This window comes from Cydia strobilella, chromosome 2, assembly GCF_947568885.1.
Source record: "Cydia strobilella chromosome 2, ilCydStro3.1, whole genome shotgun sequence".
Taxonomy (NCBI): Eukaryota; Metazoa; Arthropoda; class Insecta; order Lepidoptera; family Tortricidae; genus Cydia; species Cydia strobilella.
This window is the reverse complement of record NC_086042.1, coordinates 4,112,194-4,123,989: the sequence shown is the minus strand read 5'-3', so window position 1 is coordinate 4,123,989 and position 11,796 is coordinate 4,112,194. Positions and strand designations below refer to the sequence as shown.

The 11,796-nt window shown below is 36.6% G+C and overlaps 1 protein-coding gene across 1 annotated transcript; it reads left to right on the top strand.

Moving 5' to 3' along the window:
* The first annotated feature begins 356 nt into the window (after positions 1–356).
* Positions 357–1,979, top strand: LOC134748744 (piggyBac transposable element-derived protein 4-like). Its single transcript, XM_063683522.1, has one exon. It carries the CDS (start codon positions 357–359, stop codon positions 1,959–1,961), a length of 1,605 nt encoding a protein of 534 aa, XP_063539592.1. The 3' UTR covers positions 1,962–1,979.
* Positions 1,980–11,796: the final 9,817 nt, after the last annotated feature.

Here is an 11,796-nt window from a genome sequence, read left to right as displayed (position 1 = left end):
ATTAGTTTCGTGACGTTTAGAGAAGCGACTGGTTTTTGATGCCATTTTGTAGTTTAAGTAGTTCCATAAATATTAAGTACGATTAGGATTATTTGAAGATATTGGTTCGAGTTGAGCCACTTGCAGTTTAGAAGTTTTTTTTTATTTAATAGGTTTTGATTTTTCCATTCTAAACATAAAAATTGTTAAATTGAAGGTTAACGAAGTTGATAATGAAAACTATTTTATTAAACATTTGAATGTATGTGATTGTGTTATTAGTTTTCTTTATTCTATAGCGTTATAGGAAAGTTTAAAACTTTTTGAAATGATATGTAGGATGGATTAAGGTATAGTCAAACTAACCTGGCATTGCTATGTTTGCAGATGATCCAGAGTATAAAATATGGATTTCACTGGAAGTAAAAGAAGAACCTACAGGATTTTCTGAAGGCTCAGAATCCGATGAATTATCTGACGATGAATCTGAAAAGTACAGTTCAGAGATATCGGACGACGATAATGAGGCACTTTTGACTGCAGAATGGAACAACAGTTGTGAGGACGAAAATAAAAACGTATGTAGTTTCCAAGAACAGACTGGTATAAGGGAGCATCTAATCAGAAAGGATCCAACTGACTTTTTCGAAATGCTTTTTACTGAGGAATTGTTACTCCAAATAGTTTGGAATGTTAATCAATATGGCACCAAGTTGCGACAGTCACGTGGTAACAAAAGTAGAGCCGCGAGATGGAGCAACATAACCTTAAACGACATAAAAGTCTTCCTAGGACTCCTATTCCACATGGGCACATACATATCAAACGATATGAGTAATTATTGGAAATCTGACGAAATACATGGAATCCCTATTTTTAAAAACAGCATGGGTAGGGACAAGTTCCTTTTAATAATGCAATATTTGAATTTCGAGAATATAGATAACGCGCAAGGTCATCAAATGCCACAAGGATCATTTATTGTTGATTATTTCAATAAAATTATGGAGAAAACATTTAAACCTGACAAAATTCTGTGCATTGATGAATCCTTGGTCTTTCTCAAAGATCAATATCTAAGAGGAAAAGAAAGCAAGGACGGAGTTAAATTACATTTACTGGCGGACCAATATGGACTAGTCCAAAAAGTGTTAGTACTTCAAGAGGACAAAAATAAAAAAACAAAAACTAAAGTCCGCGTTAATGAAATCATTCATATGTTATTAGAGGAACGATTAGGCGTTGGCCATTCCGTTTATATGAATAAATATTATAATTCGATTGGCCTGTCGAAACATTTGATGAGTCGAAATACACATACCACTGGCATTTTAATGCCTGACGGAAAAGGGATTCCTTCGGATATAACTCAAAAACAATTGAAAAAAGGAGAAAAGATTACAAAATATAGCCCCGATGGAATATCTTTAACTAAATGGATGGACCGAGCCGAAATTCTGGTAATATCTACAGAGCACTCTGGAGAATGGGAAGAACGCACAACAAAGAGTCAAAATGTATGCAGAATACCAACATCAATATCAAAATACAACCATTATAGGGGAGCCGTAGAGCGACACAAACAAATGATGTCATATTATAACTGTCAGCATAAAACAACGAATTGGTATAAGAAACTGGGAATCCACATTTTGCAAATGCTATTGGTTAATTCACATAATCTGTATAACAGGTATGGGGAAAAGTCAATTCCCTTAGCAGAATATAGGACAGTTATAATAAGACATCTTTTAAGAAAAGATGAGGTATCTGATACATCGGAAAGAAATTTTACAGAAATGCATACATTGATAAAGATCGTTACAACTCCACTTCAGAAAAGAGGTAGGAAACGTTGCGTGATTTGTTATAAAAATAATAAAAGAACAACTGTACAAACAACCTGCAGCAAATGTCCCAAACAACCGGGGCTTTGCATGGGAAAGTGTTTCGAGGAATATCATCTTAATCTAAAAGAGTAAGAAACAGAGACAGAATAGTTATTTTCATTTCTCATGCTCTGAAAGAGAGTCATTGTTGTTCTAAAAGGTGCGCAGAAAATGATACGTGTCTGCACTAGAGCATTTCACGTTCGAAGTACGATTTTTTTAATTTTTTTACGATACGCAATTGAAATTTGAGTTTTTAAATGGATTTGTTATAAAATTTCCATTTTGACATTTGACTCTCCATTCCATAAATAACGATACTTTTGCCTGAATTGTTAATTGAAAGTAACCTCAAGAAATACTATAAAAATGTATACTTAACCATGTTTTTAACAAAATACATGCATTTTACTTTCCTCGTATTCGAAATGAAAAGTAGAGTGTTTAACTCGGGTGAAAGGCATCATTTCTGCCTCGGACTATTGGCGCTCTCACTGCGTTCAAGCGCCAAAATACCTCGGCAGAATTGAGTGCCTTTCATCCCTTGGTTAACAATCTACTATTGTTTTACAGGGGGGCAAAATTGTTGTTTAACCACTCGTGCTAATATACCCGAGCAAGCGAAAGATTCCCAAATTGAATTCGTAAAGTGAAATATTGAGTGTAACAAGGGTTAAACAAATTTTGCCACCGAGTGAAACAAACATTTTCACCACACCAACGCGAAGAAAATACTAACTGTAACGTCTGTAACACATCCAACAAAATCAAACCATATCAAATCCAAATGAACGTTGTTCAGTCTTTATCATTCAAAATAATTATTAAAAAGTCGACTATACCAGCCAACATAAGGAAACATCTCAAAATTTGCATCAGTTTACTTTGCCATTGCCACATATGTGGATAAAATGGCAACTTTCTCATCAATTTTTGAATGATCAAGACAGCCAGCTGGTGTAGTGAAAAATAGTATGATTTATTAATAAATAAATAAATATTATTTAAGCACTGATAAGTAGGTATTAGCAGTACCTAGTAGGAAAAATCCATATGTATTGAATAGTATTTGAATAAGTTAAGCGGTTTGTCAATGTAGTTAATTATAACAATAGTTTAAATATAGTAACTAAGTAGTATCATGCGTAGTTTTTAGTATACCAAAAATAACTGTACCTAGAAATGACAAGTACTCTAAGAATTCAGAAGTCACATTAAAACTTTTAGGGCCATCGTAGGGTTTAGACATTACACAACAGATATAAATATTAGAAACTGTGTTTCTAATCTTATTTCATGTTTATTATATAAGTACCTAGGCAAATAGAAATGTATAACCTTCTTTCCTAATCCTAAAATGATCCTAATAAAGGTTTTAATGTCAGAATTGTTAGTTTCTTTACGACTGGTTGTAAATGATTAACGTCAACCGGGGTGAATAGGGATGGCTGGGGTGAATAGGGATAAAACTTAAAATATGATTAACCTGACAGTTTCTTAACAACTATTAACACAAATTGAATCATACAAAATCTACTATTATTTTCAGTCGAATGATACTATTTGTGTATTTGTTAAGAAATTGTCAGGTCAATTCACCCCGGTTAACGGTATTTGTTATTTCTTGTTCATTTAAAAAAATTAATAAGAAACAAAGTCTTGACCGTTATATCACAACTCACAATGGAAAGGATTTTGTCATAAACTGTTCATACCAAGTGAATGGTCCGTCAACACAGATGTGTTCGATATAAGTACTTACAGATTTTCCATACTTAAAAAAAAATCTATACAATCTTTTGAAACCATCATGATTTCTAGGTAGGCATTCACTAACATTGTTTCAATTTTCAGGTCCTGTGTTCGAAACGACCGTACGAGGAGGCGTCATAATGTTCTACCAAGGCTACAAGTACTATCAGAAACGAAAATCAGGACTAGCGTTAGAACGTGTAGTGTGGATATGTGGGACTCACAAGAGGTTCAAATGCCCCGGCTCCGTGACTACTGTGGGTAGCGAGATTGTAAAGATCAATAATGTGCATGATCATGATATTGTTAGGGGTAAGGTGAATTTCAATACCAGCACTGGTCAATTTGCGGCAACATCGATTAAAAAAGAATAAAATTGTATTGTGTGTGAAATTTGTGTAAAGCTATGTTTTTTTATTTAATCTTTAACTAAAAATTTAAAATTGTACCTTAGGTTAATGCTTCGCGAAACCGTGAAGCTGTTTATTCCAAGGCCCATATTGCAGCTCAATATTAATATATAACCAAATACCAATAAATATACGAAATATCACAACCAATAACTTATCTACTACAAAATTGAAGAGTTCCTGAAAGATCATTATCTATAATGGCAAAATTGTTATCACCCCATTGCATTAGTTTTAAGAACTAGCTTTAAGAACTATTTTTAGATCTATAGTTGCTATACCCTGTCAGGGTCCATGTGATACTTTAATCGTTTCTAACAACATATGTACCATGGTTTGCAATAAACGATTATGATTATAAATTATTATGAAGCTGTTTATTCTCGTATTTGATAAAAATTAGATACATCCAAAGCCGTTGTGTACGAAACCTATGCCACAACGTCTAATTAATTAATTAAATATCCCCATTTTAGTATTTACTGAGTACATAGTTTGTAAGTTTCTTTGCCTAATTTGATTTTGCAAATAAATTAGATTTGATAAAATATTACTTGTGGATATTTTTTAACTTTACTTTCATAGACATTTACGTAAGCATGTATCCGTCTTATCTGTCTAACAGACGTGCCTGGCAGACAAATTTGCCAATATACTTATGGCGAAAGTATACTGACTATAGGTTCTTTCACATTGAGTCCAAACACATTGATACTCGTACACCTGGCTTCAAATATGACTGATTGATAAGTGTACAAAAAGCTTAGGTAATGGAATTGGTTTACCCAATATACCGGTAGATGTCGTTATTGTTGACCAGCGAATATTATACATCGCGTGAACGTTTGTTCATTGTAGAATCCAAGAAATGTTAAACTTGGGGCTTGTTGTTTTTGTATTTTGCGTGGAGATAGGTCTAAGTGACTAAATATTCCGATACATACTTACGTCTGTTTATAATTTAACTCTGTGTTTTCATGCTTTGCTTTCGAAACCTTGTGCAAAATTGTACAATGATTGTTCTGCAACTACATTGGTTTTTCTGGTCATTAAACTTCCGATAATTTCCACATGTAAGGTATTTTTTTAATTGCAGGGCTCTTACCAGTGTTCCAACAGGCGCAGCGAGGTGGCATCTTGATGTGGTACCAAGGATACAAGTACCATCGCAAGCGAATAGCGGGTGAGAAAGTGGTGTGGCGGTGCGGTGTGCGTCAGAAATTTCGCTGTCCCGGCTCAGTGGTTACTTTAGGGGATGAGGTGGTAAAGATCATTAATGTACATTCCCATGATTCTATTTTTTGATTCATCATCATCATCATCATTATCATCATCAGCCTACTCTCGTCCCCTGCTGGACATAGGCCTCTCCTATTGCACGCTATTGAGCACGATTTGCGGCAACTCTGATCCAGCTCTTGCCAGCCACCTTGCGAAGGTCATCGCTCCATCTAGTTGATTTTTAGATTGAGTAGATTTTTTGATTAGGGAAACAAAATCAGTTGCATATTGCACATCTGTACCCTTACCACGAGTCACTGCCAGCGTGAACACTGACATGACGCTCACGTCTACGTAATTTACTTTCTATACGTCTCGCTCGCACTAATATGTCAGTACGAGCGAGATGTAAATTACGTAAACGTTAGCGCCTATGTCAGTGCTGAACTGCTGACACTGTCAGTGACTCCTGATACGGGTACTGGTCTAGGATTATTGTGAAAATTATTGATTGTAAAATAGTTACGTCTAAGTAAAACTCGTGAACCCCAGTCTGACAGTTTTTGTAGATTTTCTGAAATTTTGCAACTCGTAATATTTGTTGCTCATAATATTACAATAAATACAGACCCTGTAAGGGCACAGCAATTTATTTATATACATAGTATACTTAAAATTAATCTTATTAAGTAAATACATTGCACAGCCATGTTGGTAAGCTAGTAAAAAATTTAAATAAAATTATAATAAGCTCTGAAATATAACATGTAATTAAAAAAAAAATCTAAAAAAAATTAACATTTTATTTTTTCGGGAAGTATCATTAAAAACTCCTGCAAAGAATAATACATTTTATTTAATAAGTATTTATTTAAGGCGATTTCGAATGATTTGGGGTTTGCTATTGGTTTTATTGCGTGTGGAATTTTGTTATATTATATTTTAATAATAAATAACGTATTACTTACAATATCTTTATATTTCTACGTTATTCTTCTGATAAATAAAGTACTTACAACAAGTAATTCTTTGTTTTCATAATATATGTAGGTAGGTACACATATTCATACATAACTAAGTGGCTATTATATCCACATACCTAACAGTCAGCCATGTAAATAGCCTGCTGCTATATCTCGTTTTTTAGCATTACAAAAATGATAAACAATCTTGATTAGTCTTTTTATTGAAAAACGCTTAAAAAATAGTAACTATTACTTATGAAACCATAAGAATGTAAATGAACATTTTATGCTATAGAATTGTTTCATATTTGCTATGGCTTATATTTCAAAAGTGTTTTTCAATAAAAAGACACATCAAGATTGTTTACCTTTTTTTCTTTTGCTAAAAAAAGAAGTATTATGCATAAGCTTTGAATGACTATCAGATTAAGACCAAAAATTTTCTAAAACGGCAAGCTTACGCCACGGGTCTCTATTGTTTGACATAATTATTGAAAGTCATAATGTAATGATTGTCATATTATCATTAGTCATACTTTGGTTTTTCTCAGAAACGCGTAACTTTTCAGGATTGCCATAAAACAAACCTAAACTAACCTATCTGTAGGATAGCCCGAGGAAAATCCTGAAAAGTTAACGGTTTCAGAATTATGACTAATGATAATATGACAATCATTACATTATGACTTTCAATAATTATGTCAAATAAAGGGACCCCTTACGCCACAAATAGTTATTTTAGCACGTAATAATTATCTAAAAGTAAAAAAAGTAAAAATCATTTATTGTACACAAAGAATTAGGGAGAAACAAAATTAACTGGTCTTAAAACTAAGGGACAATTTATGTACATTTATGCATTTTCAATGACGGTTGTACCGGTTCCTACACTAGGCGTAGCCTGTCACGTAGGTAACCAATCCAGACACGAAATATCAGTGACATGATTTGTGTGTATCTTCTAACACACCCGTCCATTTTCAGAGCCAATTTTCCAAATGACAGCCAGAGGAAGCCGTATCCTATACTTCAGAGGGCACAAGTACCATCGCGAGCGGCAGAAGGGCAGCAAAATCCGATGGCAATGCGGCACACATCAGAAGAAAGGTTGCCACGGGTCCGTCACGACTCTAGAGGACAAAGTGATCAAAATATCTGTGCACAACCATTTTCCATGTTTCTTTGATTGATGTTAAAACTTTTTTACGGAGCACAGAGAACAATTATGTAAATTTTCAACTATCATAACTATTGCGGGCTCTGCTTATCTCACACATTTAAATACTCAAAACTATGCAATTCTACAAAATGTTGTTTGGTAGAGCTTGTATAGGTATCTTTCCCATGAAATTAATTGACTTGTTTGTTAGTGCAAATTATAGGTATTCGTTACGAATATGGTAGCTAAGAAATAAACTATTTTTAAAATACGCGCCCTACCCAGTGCCCTACACATCTAAAGTGGCCCACTGGCTATCAGTCCGCCGAACGATATCGGCCTGTCAGTTAGAACGAAAATTTGACAGTTCCGAACAACTGACAGGCCGATATCGTCCGGCGGACTGATAGTCAGTGGGCCCCTTAAAGTAATTATGGCTGCGACGCCGACGCACATGAAAGCAATAAGTAGGTACGAGTACAGTCAGCATCAATAGTAACGGATGAAATAACGCGCCAGAATGATCTCTACAGTACTTGTGCAAAATTATTTTCTATATTGTTCTACACTGTTTTAAAATGTTCCTTTTTATTAGGCTATCAGAGAATGGTACATAATTTTGGCGCGTAGTCTGATCTGCTACTTTTAGGGTTCCGTACCCAAAGGGTAAAAACGGGACCCTATTACTAAGACTCCGCTGTCCGTCTGTCTGTCTGTCACCAGGCTGTATCTCATGAACCGTGATAGCTAGACAGTTGAAATTTTCACAGATGATGTATTTATGTTACCGTTATAACAACAAATACTGAAAAGTACGGAACCCTCGGTGCGCGAGTCCGTCTCGCACTTGGCCGGTTTTTTTGACTGACTGTGCCTACCAACTTTGTTTTTAGAGGCTGAAGATACCTAACTTTAAAGATACCTACGACAAGTAATGTTTTAAACAGGAAAATAGACACAATAAAAAATATATGTATGTTTGAATTTTGAGATGCTTTTATCGACGTTAGATTAATAAAATACTTTATATTCAAAAAGTTTGATTCAAAGTAATTAAATCTAAAAGAACGTACAAAGTTAAAAAAAAATAGTTCTAGTGATGTTAATACGAATATACCGGTATTATTATATAATTTTGTCTTGTAAATATGTCGTAATTTTTACTTAGTTTTGAAGTTATTATTATTAATTTTCTTACTTTGTTTTAGTTTCATTTTTTTAGTTTCATTTTCTTACTATTCTTTTTTAATTAAATTAATATAGGTAATTCATTATTTTAGAACGAGCGAGGCAGCGATTAAGTATCATATACATTATTGAAAATTTAAATTATTGGGTAATGGGTTATTTAAGTTTTTTTATGTTTTTATAATGTTAATTAGGTACTGAGAAAGTATTAAAAAAGTACTAACTCATATTCATAACTAGCTGTTTCTATATATTACATATTAAAATACCCACAGATATCTTTATTTAGTCCCCTCGTTGTATTTAGGCGATTCATACAAACATATTTGCATACAAGTATTTGTAAAGTTGACCTGGACGCTAAACGCGACGAGCTGAAAGCACGCCAGCCTGCTTCCATTCGCTACCACTATGTGGCTGGTGTCCTTAGTCCTCACGTACCCTCATGTGCGCGGGAGTCAGCGATATTCGGGCGCAGGAGCGCCTAGCTAGCTAGGAGTCGAAGTGGTCGCACTGGTCGCCATGGTCGAAATTGGCCGGATGGATCATCAACATCACAAATTTTTCTTAACTAACTTAGCGGTTACACTCACGTGTTTTTAGTCACTCGCGCGACATGTTTCGGAGAGCCTAGGTCTCCGCTCGCGTCGTGACCGCTACTCACTCAGGCACTGTTAGTGCTTGAAAATGGAGACCTAGGCTCTCCGAAACATGTCGCGCGAGTGATTAAAAACACGTGAGTGTAACCGCTAAGTTAGTTAAGTTAATATGTCTCACGATAGTTTAAATTCGATCACAAGTTTTTGTATAGCATTCTGATTTGATGGGTGATGGGCGATCGATTGTCAACTGCAGCTGCATTTACTGTTGCGGCGTCGTTGTTTTCGCCACTTTATCTGTCAATTTCCTTGGTAAAATAAGTGACGGAATGATCGTCAAAATCGCGGTAGGAATGCGGAGGCGAATGCCACAAATTTTATCAAATTGACAAATACAGCGGCGACAACGATGCCACAACAGAAATGTCCAGGGGTGCATAAAATAGCAATGCAGTTGACATCCAAACGCTACCTTAACCACATATGTGTGTCTTATTTGTCCCGCGCGCCAACACATTCTCAATATTATTGTAAACATATTACATCGGTTAATCTGTTGCTCCGCTCTTCAGATCGCGTGCGAGTATCTACCGTAAACTCTCTAAAGTATAAAAAAAATCTTTTCAGCTATTTTCCGCCGCACTAAGCGCGGTGGTCGCGTCCTCTGCTACAGAGGCTACCAATACTACAGAGAGCATCACAACGGCTACGTAGAGAAATGGCAATGCGCCGAGCGGCGGAAGATCGGGTGTATCGCGCGAGCGACCACCGTCGACCATACCGTGATCAAGTTTACCGACAACCATAACCACGGGGTCATGGCTGAAGCTGATTTGACATCATGGTTGATGAATAGTATCTTATAAAACATTACCACAGAGGCTTTCAATGCTACAGAGAGCATCACAACAGCTACTTAGAGAAATGGCAATGCGCCGAGCGGCGAAAGATCGGGTGTATCGCGCGAGCGACCACCGTCGACCATACCGTGATCAAGTTTACCGACAACCATAACCACGGGGTCATGGCTGAAGCTGATTTGACATCGTGGTTGATGAATAGTATCTTATAAAACATTACCACAGAGGCTTTCAATGCTACAGAGAGCATCACAACAGCTACTTTGTATCGCGCGTGCGACCACCGTCGACCATACCGTGATCAAGTTTACCGACAACCCTAACCACGGGGTCATGGCTGAAGCTGATTTGACATCGTGGTTGATGAATAGTATCTTATAAAACATTACCACAGAGGCTTTCAATGCTACAGAGAGCATCACAACAGCTACTTAGAGAAATGGCAATGCGCCGAGCGGCGAAAGATCGGGTGTATCGCGCGAGCGACCACCGTCGACCATACCGTCATCAAGTTTACCGACAACCATAACCACGGGGTCATGGCTGAAGCTGATTTGACATCGTGGTTGATGAATAGTATCTTATAAAACATTACCACAGAGGCTTTCAATGCTACAGAGAGCAATAACGGCTACATAAAGAAATAATAATGCACCGAGCGGCGGAATATCAATAGTAATAATTAAATATAAATGTTGTATAAATATTGAAGTTTTTTACTTACCTCATTAAAGAAATAGTAAACCAAGCCCTCCATTCATAAACTGTACAAGAAATTTCATAAATAAAGCTACCTGAATAGACGCAACATTTCATTTTTCTTACATGACCAATATGACCATAAAAAGACCATAAAACGTTACTTAGTGTGTAGCGTGTAGCGTTGCGTTGACGCTGGGACGACGCAACGCGATGCTAAAGGTGACTGTCCGTTTCCAACCGCAGCTGCACTGCTGCTCCGACACTACTGCGGCGGCCCAAACGCGTCGGTGTTATTGTCAATTTCCATAGTAAAATGAATGACGATATCGACTGCACGTAATATGGTGATTTTAACGTTTTCCCGACCGCAGCTGCACTACTGCTCCGACACGTCGGTGTTATTGTCAATTTCCATAGTAAAATGAATGACGAGACCGACTGCACGTAGCATGGCCATTTTTGCGTATTTGGTGTATTATTGCAACTGCGGCTGCAAACCGCACGTCAAATCTGTCACCTGCACTGAATTGTCTTTGATCACAGATATTAGTAGTTTTAAGCAAACAGGATATAACCACTACGTTCTAAGGAGTTATTACACCCACGGATAAACAACCCCGATGGTACCGTCGCCATATATCGCAGATATATCGGGGCGGCCAAGGAGCTCACAGATACCTGAACACGCATTTATTGTCAAGGCGCTAGAGTGCATGTTCAGATATATTTAGCACCTCGGTCGCTCCGACATATCTGATGGCGACTGTAGTACTACTGTAAACTTTTTTGCTAATCTATATTGAGCCATACGAGTATCACAGAGCCAGTTAGGAAACTAGAATGATAGGTCCGAAAAAGAGAGTGTCAAATTCGGAAGTTAACTATAGTCTGGCAAACCCTTCGAGCAACACCGGCTTCCGACACGTCGGAAGGGAGGAGCCCAAGCGATATCTTACCGTACAAATCGTTCTGCCATTTTTGCGGGGGAAAACGTGCACACAGTCGCACTTCTCACTCACTACTTGCAAAATCCAATCTCTAATTAGGATTGTTAATTTTTTTTAAATGTTCT

Coding starts and splice junctions, on each gene's coding strand:
- LOC134748744 (XM_063683522.1), top strand. CDS start 357: ATGTTTGCAGATGATCCAGAGTATAAAATATGGATTTCACTGGAAGTA.